This window comes from Tetrao urogallus (genome assembly GCF_951394365.1).
Source record: "Tetrao urogallus genome assembly, chromosome: 5".
NCBI classification, from domain to species: domain Eukaryota; kingdom Metazoa; phylum Chordata; class Aves; order Galliformes; family Phasianidae; genus Tetrao; species Tetrao urogallus.
The window spans coordinates 26,241,126-26,260,660 of record NC_136818.1 but is presented as its reverse complement, the minus strand read 5'-3'; the positions used below and the strand labels follow the sequence as shown (position 1 = coordinate 26,260,660).

General features: G+C 44.8%; 1 protein-coding gene across 2 annotated transcripts in view; it reads left to right on the top strand.

Annotated features, from left to right (window-relative positions):
• The window catches only part of RABGAP1L (RAB GTPase activating protein 1 like), a gene marked incomplete at both ends in the record, with an annotated part of 181,804 nt that overhangs the window by 123,877 nt on the left and 38,392 nt on the right, over nt 1-19,535 (top strand). For both annotated transcript variants that reach the window (XM_079536078.1, XM_079536077.1), the window contains one exon: nt 7,979-8,107. In XM_079536078.1, the coding sequence (XP_079392204.1) occupies nt 7,979-8,107 (129 nt within the window). The remainder of the gene's footprint in view (nt 1-7,978; nt 8,108-19,535) is intronic.

The following is a 19,535-nucleotide window of genomic DNA, read 5'->3' as shown; positions in this document are numbered from 1 at the left end:
TATCAAACTGAATTAAATGAATTTATGTCTCTCATTTTCTCTGTTGTTTGCTGAGTTTACGTATGCTTGTCCAATGTGAATTAAAATGAATTTTCCTATTTTAGTTACACATGACCATGTTTCTTATTTCAATTCAGCAACTCCAAGCTACTGATTTTTACTTTGTGTCACTATTTTACCTAAACATGATGTTTCAGAATGTGATAAACACAAGATTTTTGTATCTAAATATGCAGTGCAGAATCATTTCAATTACTGTGGTTTAGGTGTCTAGAGCTCATTGTGGTATGTTATGATTTTATTTCTTTCTGATGGGGTGCCGCTCTGTGATGAAAACATGCATTGTTCTGTTACAGAGCCCATTTTATAGCTAGGCAGCGCAGAGGGGCAGCAGCAGCAAAGCACTCTGCCTGAATGCAGGCCTACGAGTGCAGTGATGTGCTGCCTTGTCCCCAGGCAGATGGCCAGAGCTCCTGGGGAGGTGCAGGACCACGGATTTGTGACATCATTGCTTTCTTGACAAATGTGCGGCTAATTTCTAGTCGATTCAGAGCATATGCTGACATCATCCCCTCTCTGCCTGTCTTCTCTAGATTTAGAAATGCCTCTGGAGAAGGCAGGGCTGGAAGTGATTGCTGCTTATTTCATTCAGCGCTGCACAGGCCGTGCAAAGCTGGCTGCATCTGAGGCATCTGCCCTTCCCTCGCCAGCAGCCCCTTGTGGTGTCCTTTCCCCTCTCCAGTCCAGCAGGAACGATGGTTCCAGCCCTACCTGCCCATCTCTGTAGTGCACTTTGTGCCTGCGTTGTCCAGCAGCACGTCAGCCAGCAGCCCCTGTGCTGCCTGACAGTCTTCTTTCTCCCTACCCACCGAGGATGCCGTTCGTGTACGTGAGCCTGGGATCCAGCAGCAGAGCCTGTCACAGTGGGATTGATGGGAGGTGGAGGGGAGGGGAGCCCATCCGTCCCGCCGCTCACTATTGGCTTCTTATTACGGCATTCTCCCCCGAGACGCACACTGCATGCTCATTCCCCCTCCCAGCCCCCTCCTCCCCATCCCTTCATTGCCAATGCACAGCGAGAGGCAGCAGCAGCCGCCGCCACGCTTGTCACCAGCCCGAGCTTGCAATGAGCTCATCCTTTTCTCTTTGCAGCTCCAGAACTGCCCCGGCTTTATTGCTCTTATCGCTGCTGCTGTCTGCTCGCACACGCAGCCTTAGACACGCTGAGCCCTGAGAGCTCTCCCTCTCCTTTCTTGCATCAGAGCTCTCCCGCACTCGATTTCTGCCATTTTCCTGCCTTTTGGGTACATTTTAGATCCATGTTTTCTTTGGTTTGTTTTTCACATCCTCTCCGGACTCAGCCTGAGCAAACACAGTGGATGATATTTTTCCTCGATTCTTAGCAAAGATGCTTTTCTTGCTCTGAGCTGTAGACGCCCATCTGAGCCGGTTTCCGAGAGTCGGGGCTGGCTCACCTCACCTCTCATTGCACTTCTGGAAATTGGGGTTAGAAGCCTGTTCTTCTCACTCTGGATACTTACTACTTGCTGCTGATGGAAGAAGGGGTACCTTGCAAAACTCCGGCTGCCAAGCTCACCCCGCCTGTCAAAAAGTCCCAGGACATGCATGACGAGAGGAGCAAGCTGGTGAATGAGTATGCATGTCGGGTGCTGGAACTTCTGGGGATGGGGCATCGCCTGTTTGTGCCTCGGCTGCTTGCGGTGAGATCACGTTTTCTTCAAATTAAGTCATTGTGAATTTGCCATCTCCCCTCCCAAACCTGCTTCCCCTGGGATTCTTTATACTGGATGGAGGTGGGAGACCTCGCTTATTTGATTTTTTTCTCTTGGCTTCTCTCAGTCCAGCTCCTGAGTGGTGACTCTTCCCTATGCCCTATGATACCTGCAGTCACAACCAGGGCTCTTCCCATAAAACATGTCCTAAAGCGGTGAATGCTTTTGTTCTCAGTTCTGTAATGGTTCGAAATAACCGTGCTCTGTCTGCTCCCGGGTGCTGCTGGAAAGTGCTTTAATTTGCAGCAGCTCAAATTTGATTCTTGGAGCATCAGAGGTTTGTTTTAAGCATTGTAGGCAATGATAACAATTCAAGATGTGGTGTATTGTAGTTTTCTGCTGTTTCTGTGTTTAGTTTTGGTGAGGGAATTTAAGTATAAAGTTTAAAATGCTTGTGTGGAACAATCTGGGAGATAAATTGTTAAAGCTGTTTTTATATGCCATAGCAAATGATGTCTGTCTGTGAGATGGCCCGAAATTGGTGTGGCACCTTATGGCACAGAGAAGTGCACTTTCATCATCACTGCTGCTGCACAAAACACACCCAAAGCCACACAACAGCAGAGGATGCGGAGTTGGTCCCTGCCTTGGGTGTGCTCTGGCTGCTGCCCTGGCGTTGGGCGGCACAGCACACCAAAATGCTATTTGGGAGTCATGTCTGGGAAGAAGCAGCTGCTGCTGCCCCATGCCTTATTTCCACGCCCTGCGTAGCCCCATATTGCGCTGTGGTTGAGTGACCTGTCGTGCATTTTCATCGTGCTGCTGAGCCATCGCTGCGTGTTCTGCGGTACCCTTGGATGAGGGGTGCTGTTCTTGGTGGTGTAAGATGCTCAGCATTTGGGTAATGAAAAATAATCAAAAGAAAGAAAGGTGATTACTTGCACCTTGCAAGCGTTGTGAAGTGGCAGATGCGATATTCACAAACTCACAGATTGCTAGTGAAGTGAAGGGCAGTCTGGGTATGCCTGCAGTCACTTGTAGAACTGGGTGTAGTGCTGGCTGTAATGCATGGCTGAAGGTGCTGTGTGTGAGCACTGTGCCTGCACAGCTCCTAGTGCTCCTCAGCACTCCCCTACCCCAATCTGTAGCCTCAGTGCTGCTGATCTCCTGGGAGAAGGCTGCCAGGTTGTTCTGAATTGGTCTGTGATGAGACAGAGCCACTAGGCTTTTTCACTTGATTCATCAGGCTTTGGAGCTGAGCCTCCAGGTGGGGAATACCAGGAAATTGGTGGACTTAGTCACCTGGGCAATGAGCTTTGCTGAATGACGTGGTTATTAAAAAATGGAGGATAAAAAGGACAAAGCGATGCTAATGATGCCTGTTCTCTTAAAGAGGTTTGATTGACATTCTTCCATATTTTAGATGGCAGATGGAACATTACCTTCTGTTGTCTGGATCAGCAATCACCAGTGGCATTGGAGCAAAGGTGCAGCACTGTGTGTACGCAGTGGGAAGCGTGAGCCCATTGCAGGGTGCCAGCCCATTGCCTACAAAGCCAGGCCTTCTGGAAGCTTTCACCTATCCACTCAGGTTTTGGGTTTTACAGAGATAACAGGTGTTAATGAAAAACGTTATTTGTGACAGCATAGCTTTCACATCCTAGAAGGGAATAGAAGTGATGCCAATGGAAGGAGCCCATTGATGGTTCGTATTGGCGGTGCGTGCCAGGTCTCTTGAGCCAGGACATGTGCCCAGAGCTGGGTTCCAGGTCTGCACTGCCTGGTGCTCCTCAGCAGCTCCGTGTCCTCCTCTTGGGGTCGTCTGACAGACGTCTGGAGCTCTGCTTGGAGCAAAACAGAACAACATACAACATTGAGAAGGAGCAGTCAGAGTAGAAGGAGCTCCCATGCCTTCACAGTGCATTGCACATTCTTCAAGAGCTTAAAACCACATTTGGGTATGTTAAAGATTAAAGACTATGGTCTGAAAGAGTAGTGTAGGGCCACTTGAAAGCATTTTGGATTTATTGGTAGCACATATAATAGTGGAGTAGAGTATAGCCGGGTTCTCCTCTGCCTTCCACTGGCTCTCTCCTTCCTAACTGATGCCCATTAGATTGTACAACAGGTTTATGCTCCCTGGCATTCTGTGGAAATTCTAAACAGATATACTATATATGCTTAACTCTATAGAAATTACAGTGGAATTTTTCAATCTGTTTGTATAAAAAAGGAAGAATGAAATCAAGGATATGCAGCGTGGTTGATTGGAAATTCCTTCTGCTCTCTGAGCTCCCAGCTGGGATCAGGGGATTTAGTTGGTACAGTCAGTGAGGAATGAGACTGCAAAATTAATAATTGAAGAAAAGAAAAAAACCAAGCCTCTGTCTTAATCGCATTTCCCTCTATATTTTGAGAGGTAATAATAATAATAAAATAAACACACCATTACTTAAGTCGGTCACAAAGAAGAGCTCAGATTTTCTGCTCTTCTTTTTCAGACACCTGCACATTCCCAGCACTTCATCTGTAGACTTGAATGCTTCCTTAACTACTTCTGCAAAAGGGCTTGTCCTTCATTTCAGCTGTTCCATATATGGCCATTTTGTGAATATGCTGAAATATGTGGGAAGGACACTTGAGGAGACACTGAACCAACACCTACAAGGCAAGCAGAGACTTCAGAAGTGCATTGTTCTCGGCGAGTCTCCTCTTTTGCCTGTCTCTTTAACACGTATTTTAAACACAAATGTGATTATTTAAGAATTACATCTCGAATATTAAGAAATGCCCTGGAGTCCCCAGGTGCACAGCAATGCCATGTACCTGCCAAACTGGAATTAGCGGCTCATTAGGCTTACAGATGGCAGAGGGAATGAAGTTGTTGGTGAGGTCCATGAGCTGAGTGGTATGAACCAGCACATTTACAGAGCCCTGCCAGTCACACAGCTGCCAGAGGGGACTGGAATGTCTTTGTGATTTATTGATTAAGATCACAAAATGTGAATCATTGAATAGCAACAACACTGTGTACTTCTTTGTGCTACATATGCATCCATCCATCCGTCCCTCTTTCTAAATACACGTACATATGTACTTCTATATGCACACTGGTTTTTGTTGTTTCCTGTTTTTAATTAAAACCTGAAAAGATTTGTTTGCATGATGTACACAAATATATGTATATATGCACAAAATAGCCCACTTAAAATTGATCTTAAAAGGTTGCTTCGATTTCTTGTCATTTTAATAGTGAAACTCATAGCTTTCTGACCAACTGACTATTTTGATGAAGTAAAAACACACAGCAAGGTTCAGAGAGCTGAAAATCTGGGCTCCACCACTCATACTACCAAAATATGCAGTATGATGGGTTATCATTTTTCAATTTCAATAGTTCCCATTGCCATGGCTCACTCTATTTTTTACAGATTTTAATTGGCCAAAGGCTTCTCAGACCTCAACATTCTCCATAACTACAATGTTGTGAAAGTAATTGGTTTGAGGGCTGTTGCAAAGTCAGTGTAGCAGTGATACAAAGGGAACTGGGGGAGAACTACCTCCAAGTATGAATTTTTACACATCTTTGTTGTTCTGACATATTTGCCTCTGTCTTTTTTGACATTTGTTTATTTTAGTGAAGTGCTGTAGACATAAAGGGTAGGTGCCTCTTCTTCTCTGAGGTTTGGTGGGATAATTTAGGTATTGATCTTTAACGTTAAAGTTCTCGATTATGAGAGTGGTGAGGTGCTGGATCAGCTGCCCAGAGAGGCTGTGGATGCCCCATGCATCCCTGGAGGTGTTGAAGGCCAGGTTGGATGGGCGCTGGGCAGCCTGGGCTGGTATGAAATGTGGAGGTTGGAGATTCATCATCCTTGAATCATGAGTCCCTTCCAACCCAGGCCATCTTATGATTCTGTTTTTAAAGAAAAAGAAATTCAAGAGCCCAAAATACATGATGATAATTTTCAGAAAGCTAAACCAAAATACACATTTCAGATAGAATCATACAGTCGGGCACTCCGGGAAAAATGTTTGCTTGAAATGAGGGCACTCAGCACCTACTAAAATGGTGAAACTCCGACAAGAAGTGTGCTCTGTGTTTGTTTAGTGCTAGGAGCAACTGTCCAGGAGCTGTGATTGAAAACAGCCTCCCACTGTGTCGGAAGCAAGGCAGTCAGCCTGGCTGGCAGTTCTGCAGTGTGAAATCAATAACAGCAGCAAAATGGGGTTTAGAGGCTGCTCCTGTGCCCCTGCAGGCTGCTCAGAGCTATGGCTAGGCCAGCAGGGGCTGCAGAGGTGCGGGGACAAGAATACAGCGGGGGTCTCATCTCCACAGAGGGCAGATCTGCAGTGGAATAGGAAGACCTTTTTGGTCCATATAGTGATCACAGCTGTCAGCATCGCAGAGAGGAGGGTAATCGTTTTCAAGTAAGCTGGTTATCCAACATTTACTGCTTTTTTTCCTGGGACAGGCTGCCTGCAGAGTGCCTGGGGGTGTTGGAGAATCATGGAGATGTGGCACTGAGGGATGTAGGCAGCAGGCACATTGGGCTGGGGTTGGACTTGAGGATCTTAGAGGTCTTTCCCAGCCTTAACAGCTCTATGATGGACCAGCACTGCCCAGCTAACACTGTCCAGAGCTTTGTCATGGCACTGTGATGCTGTGCCTTGTAGCTGCTATGTCACAGCTCTGTGGGTGCGCAACAGGAGCTCATCTGCAGCGGGGCATAGTGCACATCACTCTAGCAAACCTGGTCCAGAAGGAAAACTGCCTTCAGAAGAGGAAGCGGATGCCTTGGCCAGAATTGTGTTCACGAGTGGGTCTGATTCATTGGATACCTCAGCAGCAGCTTGCTGTCAACACAGCATCGGTCTTGCCTCGGCCAAGCAGCCCTCCTGCCAAATTGCTGTGGGCAGAAGCGGATGTGCTCGTTTGTAAAGCTGAGCAGTGCTCATCAGCATCCTGACGGCAGCCCTTCTTGTGCGCCTGCAGGGATGACCCAGCAGCTTTCTGGCTGCCAAGGAAGGGAGGATCCAACAGATCTTGAGGGAACTCTGAGCAGTTTGAAGACAAAGTTTAAAAAAATGAATCCCGCGGTTGCAGGGAAACAGATCCTCCAAAGCTACTTCAGCTACACTTAGCATTTTCTCACTCTTGCCCTGTGATTAATGTAGCAGAAGTTATTAGTAAGTGCTCAGCAGGGCATGAAGTATAATGATCTTTGGGAATATGTGGAGTCATAGATAACCATGCACAGTGCAGGTTTCATCCTCATGTGGGGCCGAGTTCACATCCAGCACTTTGCCTTTACAGGGGGCTGTGTTGCCCCACACGTGTCAGTGGTGGCACTGGGGCGTACAGCCTGACTCACCCCGCTGTACATTGCCACACTTTTCTTTATTCCTTCTGCTTTGAAAAGAATTCCCATTTTGAGGTGATGTCCTGGATGCATTCTCTGGATGTCAGATCTCTGTGAGCCTTTTAAGGGAGCTGTCTGCAGGCTTCTACTTAGCTGCAAGATCGCGTCCTGTAGTTCTTGCAGCTCCAAAAATGAATTAATTTGTTCCTGAGTAATGAATCATATTACCTCCTCAGCAGCAGAATGGGATTAGTGAAGAATGTTTCACATTTCTGACCTGTTAGGCTTGATACCACAGCAAGAAGTACAGTCTTATGACAGATATAGAAATAAACATGGGAAGCGTTCTCTGGCATGGTGTTCTTTGAGAAATGGTGTCACAGACTTTTGCACACTGACTTGCTGGTGCCTCCTATGAGTCATATGCATTTCTGCTTCTGCTGTTAATGTCTGTAACCATATATATCCATATATACATTGTCTTTTTAGAGCAGCATGATAAAAGCCAGTGCTGTTACAAAGAGAAGCTCTCTAAAAAATATTACAGATTCCCTTGTTTCTTTTTGTTGTTTTTTACTTGCTGAGCTGCAGCTTGACAGGCTTTGCCAGAATCCCTTTCTTACCCTGCAGGTACAGAAGGACTGCATACATTCGTGTGTGCCAGAGGCTGCACCTCTCTGCATGGCATTTTTCTCGGCTAGGTTTTAAGGTCTGGTTTGTTTTACGAGATAGGAATTAAAGAGTTGATTGCAAAGGTGATGTCTTTTGAGCCAGTGTGAATATCAGTGATTTGGAATACATTCAGTAAATGACAAATCTGGTGAAACAGCATGACTTCATGTTCTCAGTGTTTATAGAGTAGTTCTCTGTGTTCGGTTACAGACCTCCAAAGAAGACCTTCTACAAGCTGATTTTGAAGGAGCTTTAAAATTCTTCAGGGTTCAGTTGCCCAAGAGGTACAGAGCTGAGGAGAACGCCAGGAGGCTGATGGAACAAGCCTGCAACATCAAGGTAAGGCTGTCTGTATTTCTGCTCATGGCAAAAGTAAGGTGCAGTGCTAAGAAAGTAGAGTGCTGAGCTTTTCCCTCTTTGCTTTGCAACAAGCTTTGTTATTAAAATACTAAACTCGTGATCAGAACTCTCTAATTCATTGACTGATATATAAGCAGTGGTAGCAGCAGCACAATGAATCAAATATCTGATAATCACATAGTCACGGGTCATAATTATTTGTTTTGTCCTGATGCTATTGATTTGCAAAATGCTGCTGTGTGATACAGTTGTATTGGAGTAGAAACTGAAATTCTGTTTGCTTACCAAGCTTACCGAGATGGAAAATCTTTTTATCCAAGGCTGTGCTGCCAAAAAGGAAGCTTGGAGAACATCTGGATTGCTGGTGTTGGGCTTGGAATGAGTGATAGCAAACCGGAGGAGCCTGACTCCATTTTGTTGGTGGAAATTAATTAAAAAGGGCTACAGACATTCATAAAACCAACATTTGAAAGGCTGAGCATTTCTTCTGGGATTTTTATGTTGTTGGAATATGTCTGGCAGTGGATGGTCTTTAATATCTGGTCTGTTGGTGTGGCCCTGCGGTGGGCTGGTACTGTATGATGGGACAGAAGGCTCTGCCCACTCTCAGCTGTTCTTCATATCTCTCCATGTATTTATTCATTTGCTTTTGTGCTGCTTCATTTCATCGTTTATTAAGTAAGAGCTCTTTCCATTCTGGTTAGAACATTGATCTTGTCAAAGAGCAGGGCTTGCCAGACTAATGATGATTCCAGCCAGAAAGAGATGATCTGTGCAAAGCTTTTATGAAAATTGGATTTGAGATTTGAGCTCTGCTGCTGAAAGAGTTCCTGGGAGTAAAAGATGGTTGGATATTTCATGTGTAGTTTTTTGCTCTGCTCTTGGCAATGAGTAACTGAAGGACATAACAAGCACAGTAAGTTTATCTTTTTGCTCTTAGTAACTGGTCAGTTGTGCATCCCTACTGAGACATTCTGTGCTGCCTTGGCTGTGCTAGCTCCATGTCTCACGTCACATTGAAACATGGGGGTTGGACTGACTTCACATTCACAGCTGCTATTTATTTGGATCAATTTTTCTCACTTTTGCCAACAAAATGTCTCTAGAGAGCCAAGTCTGAATGAAGGAAAGGTAAACTCTGACTGCAGGTGGCACGGTAACTATTTGATGGGTGGTGAAAAATCAGCTGATAAGGGACAAGGTAATTGAGAGTAATTAGTGTGAGTTTATAGAGGGAAAATCACACTGATAGCTTCTGTGATGAGATAGCTGGTGTAGGGGATGAGAGCAGTAAAACTTCTCCATGACATCATCACAGACAAACTGCTGAAGCGTGGACTAGGTGTGTGGACAGAGGGTGGGTTGGAATGTGGCTGAGCTGCCCAGCATCGGTGGCTGTGACAGGCAGCTGGACCCAGGGGTTGCTTCGTTGGTAGCCTGCAGATGGAACAGGAGCATCCTCAGCAAGTTGCAGGTGGTTTGGGGTTGTTTAATTTTCTCAGACTTGAACGGTAATCAGTCACGGTAATGGCTTGCCCCAGAGGTTGTGGACTCTCCATCAGGGGAGCCACTGACAACACAAGTGGCCCTGAGCAGCCAGCTGTCCTTCACCCTGCTGTGTTGGACAAGGTCCCTTACAAGGTCCAAAATTCTGTAATCAGATACCATAATTGTGGTATAGATGTACGAACAGGAGCTGATAATTACAGAACTTGACGTGGTCAAATAGGAAATTATGGTCTTGATAATTACCGTCAGAAGAGGTTCCGTGGAATGCAGAGGTTGTGTGAAGGGTATTTTTCTGTCTTGTTGAATGCAGCGAAACCTGTTCTGTTTAAAAAAACTATCAACAAACAGACCTCCTACCATGTACTTTCTACTGAATAAATTGAGCACCATGTGTCTGTCACTGCTTCTCACTTGTGTGTTAGTATTTGTAGACCAAACACCAGATGTTTTTAGGGTAAGTATCATGCAGTAAGTGCCAGAGATTTGTTTCAGGACTGTAAACTAATGGCTGAGGCATAACAACTTGAGAACAAAATCATGGTGCAGCCAAGCTTCATGCTCTTGATCTATCTTCTCCAGTGTGTCATGGTCTTTTTTGCATTACTATGAAACAGGACGTTACCCAAGTAATAATGTACCTCTTGGTGCTTTTTTTTTCCCATGTATTTTGCCCTGAGCTCAACCTGTCGTGGTTCTAGAGAAGGCAAATGAAAAAATGTGTGGTGTTTTTTTCTCCTTAATTTCACACTGCATTTTAACTCAGGATTTCAGGAGCTAACCCTTGGATTTTGAAGGTGCTGCGTTGGAAGTAGTAGTCTTGTCGTCCTATTTTTAAAATGAATCTGAAAGAATGAGCATCAGACTCTCCCTTGAGAACTGTTCTGTGAATACCAAGAAAAAGCTCCTATTAACTTAAATTTGTATTTAAAGTGTGGTGGAGGCTGTCTCATTCAATTAAGGGTTATCCACGGTGATTACTTACCAGGTCTGAATTTCCATAGCTTACCGGTGAGGAAATTGCTGTGATCGAAGTCAGTGGAATTAGAAATAACTGTTGCATTTCTCAGCGCTGATTGGTGGACGGCATTCCGTGGCTGAGGAATGGAGCTCCATACTCCGAAATAAGATTGCCTGAGAAGCTTCCCTTTGGTCTTGGTGTGTGTGTGTTACACAAGTGATGTATTATATCCCACATTTGCGGAATGCAAGGTTTGTTCAGCTGGGGGAGGCTAAATTGGGAAGGTCTCTGCTGAGACTCTTAGAGTAGATGGAGACCTCTATTGCACAGATATCCCAGCTTAGAATCAGTCACACAGGGCAAAGGCATTAATTCTCTGGGTAGGATGGCAGGTGCTATTTTAAGGACTAATAAAAATTTAATAAAAGACTAAAATAAAAATGGCAAATGATGAAAATTTAGATTTAATACATGGGAGGTTTTCCTCCTTTCTTTCTTGTTGTCTGCAATACCACACCTTTCATTTTGGTGTAGCCTTTATGGAGGAGGAACATGTTTCTCCCAGAGCATTCTGTAAGCTTTACAATTATAAAAATGGGCTTGGGGGTGATTTTATGCCTGAGCAAAGCAGGTTGCATGTTATGCCTCTGTGATAAGGAATCACCTTAGGATGACTGATTGGCAGTGTGTTTTTGCACTCACACTTTTAGGGGGGTGGAATTTGGAAGTTTTTCTATGTGTCTGGAAGCTCAATTTGATGAGCAAGCAAAGAACTCAGTCTGTTGAGTTGTAGGTTGGGCCAACCTGCAGCTCAGAAAGCAAATGGTATCTTGGGCTCCATCACAAGATGGGTGGCAGCAGGGACAGGGAGGTGATTGTCTTCCTCTGCTCTGCTCTTGTGAGGCCCCATCTGCAGTACTGTATCCAGGTCTGGAGCCCCCAGAACAAGAAAGACAGGGAGCTGTTGGAGAGGGTCCAGAGGAGAACCACAAAGATGATCAGGGGGCTGCAGCACCTCCCTACAAAGACAGGCTGAGGGAGCTGGTCTTGTTCAGCCTGGAGAAAAGAAGGCTGCGGGGTGACCTCATTGCAACCTTTCAGTACCTCAAGGGAGCCTACAAACAGGAGGGGAATCAACTCTTTGAGAGGGTAGATAACTGCAGGACGAGGGGAAATGGTTTGAAGTTGAGGGAGGGAAGATTTCGGTTGGATGTCAGGGGGAAGTTGTTTGCTATGAGAGTGGTGAGGTGCTGGAACAGATGCCCGGAGAGGCTGTGGATGCCCCGTCCATCCCTGGAGGTGTTGAAGGCCAGGTTGGATGGGCCCTGGGCAGCCTGGGCTGGTATGAAATGTGGAGGTTGGTGGCCCTGCATGCGGCAGGGGGGTTGGAGCTTCATGATCCTTGAGGTGTCTTTCAACCCCGGCTATTCTAGGATTCTATGATATGATTCTATGATAGAGTCCTCAGATCTCTGCAGGCAGATCCTCCAACTCCCCATGGAAACTGGGAATGGCCATCAGAACATACTAAAGGAGAAGGAATCTTCCAGACCCCAATTTTCTTGAGAGGAGATGAAGCACAGGATTTGAGACAGAATCATAGGATGGCCTGGGTTGGAAGGGACTCATGATTCAAGGATGATGAATGTGGCAGGGGGTTGGAGATTTGTGATCCTTGAGGTCCCTGCCAACCCGGGCCATTCTGTGATTCTGTGACAATGGGAATCTCACTGTGAGATTTTCTCTGTAGGACAATTTCTTTGTCTGACAGCATCCAAGTGCTTTCAGGGATTTCTGCCCATTTGGGTAGTAGGGTTTGGTGTTCAAACTGGTGTTCCAAAGCCAGCACCACGCTGATGTGGATGCATTACTGTTGTTTGATCTGGAAGTGAGTTTTTGCAGGCATGGTTTAGCAAGGAATTACACATTGATTTCTGTGAATTTCAGCAGAAGGAAGGAAAAATAGCTCTCTTGCTCTCCTGTTCCCTCTCTAGAACATTCTCTAGCTTTGTGTTTGTGTATTTATCTGGTTACTCAGGTTTTCTTGCTATTGTGTGAGGAGGCAAAACACCACAGATGGAGCAGAAAGCCCTGAGTCTGGATGAGCCTCTTCTTCCTCTGATTCTACCCACAGTGCATCCAATTCATCTTCCATTGTGAAGGGCAGGAAAAAGATTGCTCATGTATCACCTTCTTGAGAAAAGGCCAAACCAAATTGAAAAGAATAGTGTTTAGATCTATAGAAAATCCTGCTGTGCCTGGATATGAATTCTTACTAAAAGCCAGTGATCAATTCCACTTATTATGTCAGCACTGTTATCTCCAAAGCACAGGATCCTGTTGTTGCCATAGGAGGGCAGTGGGTTTTGATGCCCACTCCGTTTTCACCTTCAGCTTCTTCCTTATTGCTTGGCTTTTTGCTACACTGCAGCATGATGACCTGGTGTCTGACTATCGGATGGAAGTGGCTACAGTGGATTTGGATGTTTAATATTCTGTCATCTCACTGATAAGTGTCAACTGTGTGGAAAGACTTATCAGCTGAAATCAGTTTCAGCTAAGAAATACTTATTTATTGAACTCTGTGCATCTGGTTTTCCAGTGAGCAGACACGGTGGTGAGATAAGACTGTCATGGTGATTCAGCATTAGGAAAGCTGCTCTCTTCTTTTTTAATTTGCTTGGAGTGGATATTGTAAATGAAATCTGATAGATCGTTATTTTTTATCAATAAGGAAGAAATGATATCATTTTCTTATTAATACCTGATCACATTTTAACTATCTAAAGCAGCTTTGTAATCTGACTGAATACCAATATTTTGGTGTCCTTGTAGTCGTTTGTGTTTGTACTTCCCACAGCAGTGGCATCACCAAGAAGAGCGCCAAAGGTAAGGATCTTTACAATGCTATGTAAGCTTGAGATGGAAGAATGGCTAGAAATATCCTTTGTTTCTATTTGCAAGAGTTGTATCATAGCGTATGTCATGAAGAGACTTGACCTAAACATTGTAAGTTTAATTGAGTGAAGTGGGGGCATCTGAAAATTGTTGCATGGTCCAGCAGGCTGCAGATGGGAGATTTCCTCAGTTTTGTTTTGGTGAGCGTTGTGCTGCCAGGGGCCCCAGCTGTGCCCAACAGTAGATGGCTTCTGTCTCAGACCTGGGGAAGGAAGGCATGCTCATGTTTTCTGGCTTCATCTCGAGTCTGGCTCTTTCCTTCTGGATGAGTAACATCTCCTCTCTGTCCTCAGTTCTTGGATCTCTGTCATCAGTAAAACCTACGTGCCTTTTCTGGGATTGTCTCCTAATGTGTTATCTGTGATAATTCCTCCCTGAACTCAGATTGTTAGCTCTCACATGGGAGGAGGATGCTACCATAAGGCCAGGTGGAAAGCACAAGGTGACAGATGAGCTACAGACATGGCTGTCCCTTGCTTTCCTCCATGGTAACCTGAAGTTACCTGACCTTAATTCAGAGTGACTAGACATGTCAAATGGAACCTAGCCAGAAGATCTCACTGCGTGTTGTATTTGCCAAAAGCTCATTTGGATCATGCAAAACTGTTAAGATTTTAAGTTGAATCACTGTCTATCAGTTTTGAGGGCAGAGAGGGGAATTAATTTTATCTTCCATCCTTTTTGTGAAAAGGATTCTGAAGATAGCGCAGAGAGCTACTGATAAAGGTGGCATGGAGTCTTGCTGTTTGATATTTCTCTCCTATCAGGTATATCACAGTTAAATTAAAGTAACTCAGTTCTGTGAGGTTTTCTTTTTTCTTAAGTTCAGTCAGATGTATTTGAATCCCAGGTGCAGGTTGGCTGTGGGGTTTTGTTAAGTCCTGACTAATGTGGTGACAAGATTTTGTATGAACAGATTTCTACCTCCAGTGGTCTGGAGGTCAAGTTGTCAGAGTTATGTCGAGTTCCCATTGTGAGTGTGACAGTTGTTTTGGTTGTTCGTCAGAAGCAGAAGTCTCAACTTTCTTCTTTTTTTGAGGAATGCTTTGAGTTTGAGTATTGTGGAAGACTGTGACGACGGTGCCCAGCAGGCTCCAGCACCACTTGTTCACAGTGAGATGTGTTCCTCCTGTAGGCACCTTTGTGATGCACAAAGAGGCTGTAGGGAAAAAATTAATCACGGAATCACCGAGATTGGAGAGGACTTCCAAGATCATCCAGTCCAACCATCTACCTATCACCAACATTTCCCACTAAACTGTGTCCCTCAATACAACATCTGAATGTTTCTTGAACACCTCCAGGGACACAGCACTCCCTGGGCAGCCTGTTCCAGTGCCTGACCTCATGGAGAATGTATCTCAGGATCAGCACTTACGACCACACTTCAAATACAAACATAACTCCAGGTGTTCCTGTTTTGTAGAGGAAGAATGCAGTTGAACGTGCAGTTGCTGAAATGCCTAGAAAGGAGCTCTGTGCACCACACTTACACTGGCCAAGAAGTGTTCCTTCAGCACTAACAAAAGTGGTGAAGCTCCTTTCTGGAGGTGCAAATTCATCTCTCCTTCTCCTGGACCATTTTAAGCAGTCAGACCAAGGAAAAATCCTTGCCGTGCTGTCGGGTCTGCTCTGCTGTTTAGGAAATGAAATGAGGTAACAACTTTTGAAGCACTCTGCTATATTGAGACCTAAGGGTAAAACTTTAAAAATAAACTTTAAAAAAGTACTAAAAAAAAAAAAAAGACAAAGGCTGACAATGTTCCCTTTTTTTTCCCCAAGAGCTTTTTGCAAATGAACAAAGAAAAGACATTGAGGACAGTGTCGTTATGCATTTTTTTTTTTTTTTTTGCTGGTGTTTGGTTTCTTGGGCACCTGCAGCTGAAGTTCTCTGCTTTAAAAATAAGTGAGCAAACAAAGCTATGTATAGAAAGATGGCACTGTGCGTTTTATACACGCAGAGGTCTGCAGGTGGGATTCAGAACCAAATCCCTATTAATAACTTCCCATTACAAATCCTGGGGGCTATTTTTGCCATTATTGATAGTGTTAAATTCAGTGAGTGGTTACTTGATTGCTGTGTAAGCAACCAGCAGCTTCTGGAGGAGAGGTATAGCTGAGTGCCTCCTGATGGCAGCACTCACAGTTCTAGGTCTCCTTGTGGCTTTGCTTCAGGATTCTCCTGCAGTTACTTCCTTTTATTTTTGCTATATCATAGCCTCCTTCCTCTTGTGGTAGGTAAGTTGTGTAGCAAACACAGGGTTAAGTTATTTATTTGGTTTGTGTTGTGTTTTGAGCTTATGTAATTACAGGAAGCTGGTAGACGTAGGTAAAGGGCCATATGCTGAAGGCTTTGGAGGATGCAACTAAGACACAGTATAGAAACACCCAAGTGTGTTTGCCTCTATCTGCAGAGGTGTTTCTTTCTATTTAAAAATGGCAGCGTGTCATTTCACTTTTCTGCAGGTTTTTAAATACTTTCTTGCTCTTTGGCTTTTTCGTATTGCTCAAATCTGACACAGTTCCTTTTCATGCCGTGGTGCAAATGCCTTTCAACTTCCTTTGCCTAATTAATGCCATGTCCTTGACAATAATTCCTAACCCAAATTTGATTCTGCAAGTGAAGTCAAAAGCTGTGGAAAACAAACAACCAAAAGCAGAAAACCTCATCTCCAATTAATCAGCATGGTAAGCATTCACTTAAATCAGGAAGCACGGGTACAAATTGGATGCACACACCCCAGGGCATCACATCACACTGAGTCACCAGTTGCTATGAGAACAGAGCTGCAAATTCTTGAGCTTCAGTGGACCTTCAGCCCAGCTGCACCTGTGTGGTCACCAGCATGGTGGGGATCTTCTTTGCCCCTGTCCCAAATATGAAATAGAGGTGTGCTTATTACGTAAATATGACACAGCTGATGAGCCTGGAGGTCAAATCCTTGATCTCTGAAAAGAAATAGAAGTACAGCTAACATTCTTAGCAGAGTCAAGAGGTTGTCTGAGCAGCAGTGACCTTAGCTCCTCCTGAGGAACTGTCTTACAGCCTGTCCCACCTGGCTGGGCCACCCTTACCCAGCAGGGAATATCGATTGTATCACAGCTAGTCAAGAGCCATGGAAGGGATTGGAAACAAACCAAGGCCTCGATTCCTAAATGGCTAACAAGAATGCTTTGTCCTGCTTGCTCACATGCACACTTTCTCTCCCAAGGAAAGCTGGTTGCAAGCTGCTGTATTCAGTAACATCTACATTGTCTGATTAAGTGTTTTTGTCACTTCAAGCTCTTTTCTTTTTCCACTATCAGTGGCACAAGAAAATTTTATTGTCAGGCTGTTAGTTTTGATGACTTTGCAATCTGCCTGACTTGTCGAAATGAGAGGAAAAAAATGTCCTTGCCTTTGTCAGTCCTGAAAATAGTAAGCATGATTTCTTTATTTGTGAGGTAGAGATGGAAGGGGGCAATAGCACTGAGAGGAGCTGCTAGTCAGTGACTGTAGAGAATTGATCCCAGCAGAAGGATAGTAAGAAAGAAGAAAAGTCATCTTTGCACAGGCCCATCTAGGCACACATCCCATTGCTTTAATAGCAGGGTGTTCAGGGGCAGATTTGGCCTGTGTTTCCCTTGTAACACAAGGGGAAATTTAAGTGTGTTTTGTCATAAACTTCTACCGTGTCACAGAATCATAGAATGGCTTGGGTTGGAAGGGACCCCAAGGATCATCAAGCTCCAAGCCCCTGCAACAGGCAAGTCCACCAACCTCCAGAAACGTATGTAATTTGTTCTTCCCTTCTCCAGCACAGCTTTAAGAAGGGATTATCCTTTCCCAATCCTTCCTGGATCAGGAAAGCAGCATCTTGCTCAGCCCAGTCTGTGTCTCCCCAAGCAGTGTGCTGAGAGGGGCTGGGGACTTCTCCAGCTGCTGTGACAAACCCAGCAGCTTTGGGACATGACCCAGATGTCTCCAGCCTGGTCAGGGCTGGAGGACGAGGCCCCAGAAAGGTGTGAAAGGGCTTGGAATGGAAAACCCTTAAGAATCCTCCTCCTCTTGTTCTCTTACAGCAGGGAAACTGTCATCTGAAGTGAAAGGAATGTCATGTGGGAACAGCAGGGAGCAGCAGTCTATTGAAACTAGCACTGTGACCACCAACAAGGAAACTACAAGACATTAAAAGAGACTTTGCATCTCTTAGAAAGACATTGAAGGGATCAGGAGCACAAGTGGTTTTCTCCTTCCAACCCAAGCCATTCTATGATGTTTCTATCAAAGGGTTCCCCACAGACCCCACTAATTCACTCCAAGGTGAATTAGGAGGGCAGATGGCTGTGGGCAGTGCCAGACGCCCATCTTGGGTTCTGCTTGTGCTCATCAGCCTCTCTCTATCCAACAGCTGCTCCTCTGGAAGCAGGCTGAAGCCCTAATGGCCTGTGTGGGCTGGAAGCGAGAAGTGCATTCATAGATGGAGTGCTGAGTTGCGAGCACACACAGGGCTCCTAAGGGATCCTGCTCTGCTGGGAGCAGCCAGGAGCCCCTCTTTTGTTTTCCTTCCAGCTTTCTCTATTGTAACATCCACAAGATTTCAATAAGAGTAATGTCTTACAGGAGTACTGTGTTGCAGGCAGCGCTTACAGAATACCTGTTTAAACAAGAGAACTGTTTGCCTGTATGCCTTACGGGTTTTCAACCTTTGATCCATGATATAAGCATGTTATACAAGTTATACAAGATCGTGTACCATCACAGGAATCTGGGGACAGGGGGAGAGGTTTAAAAAAAACCCACAAATATTTTCACATCAGTGAGGTAAGGGGGTTTCACAGGTCCTTTGCAGTGCATAGTGTGAGTACCTGCCTTATCGTTCCATGTTATCTGGATTTCATATTTGTCCTCTTTTTGTTGTGTTTATGATCAAAAGGAAGTTGTAAGCATTAACAAGAAGATAACTAAGTTTGTACTTCTTGGAAGTAACAGTAATGATTGCTCTTAACATTTTAATGTGCCTTATGCTATGCTAATGGACCTCAAGCAGCATTTCCGTTCCAAAAGCAGATTTGTTGACAGCAGGAAAGGAAACTCAGCTTCTACAGAAGTGTAGAGAGCATACAGGAGATGGTAACGTAGAAAGGTACTGAGCTTTTAGTTCTGTGGCCTTGTCCAAATAGGAAGTAATTACAAAGTAATTAAGCTCTAAAAGTCTGGAAACCATTACGATTGAAAGAAAGTGGCATTTTAAGAGACATATGCATGTGTTTTAGTGTGTCTTGTCTTTTAAGCTCCTAAGCAATGTTGGTGTCATTTGTTCTTCCTTTCTTTTCTGCTTTTCGTATACTCTCCACCCTACATTTATCACTGAGCTGGCTTCAGCAGGCAGTGCTAGCCCTGCAGGCAGTGCTGCTTCCCCAGAAGCTGAAGCTAAGCAGTGCAAAATGAGCAGGACTGGGTCTTAGTTATCTTCTAAATAAAAGCTTGTGTGGTGAATGATGGTGGTGTGCATTGCTCTGGCCTGTAGCTGGGATTGCTCAAGTTCAGAGAGCACTAATAACACCACCAGACACATGGCTCCCCAAATTCCATGGAGCTGAGTATGTCAGCATCTCCGTGAAGTGGGGTTTATCATCTCCCCTTCAGAGGAAGGGAAGCTGAAGCAGATGGGGAAGCTGTATGCTCAGTCATACAGCCAATGCTTTGGCTGTGCAAAAAGGAGAACTATCCAGGTATGTGAGATTGTACCTCTCCAGCAGAATTGCATTGTTCCCACCTGACCATTGTAGCCTGTGGGTTGTTTCTGTGTGTTCATGGGCTGGGAATATCTCAGGACAATCTGTTTTTTTGCTCTGCTTTTTCCCTTTGAGACCCATCCCTACGCTCTTGATAGATCCTCTTAATAGGCTCGTTAAGGAAATGGACCGTTTCTCTCCTAAGCATTTGTCATGCATGAGCCTCAGTTGCCTTCTTTCCAACCCCAGACAAAAGCAAAATAC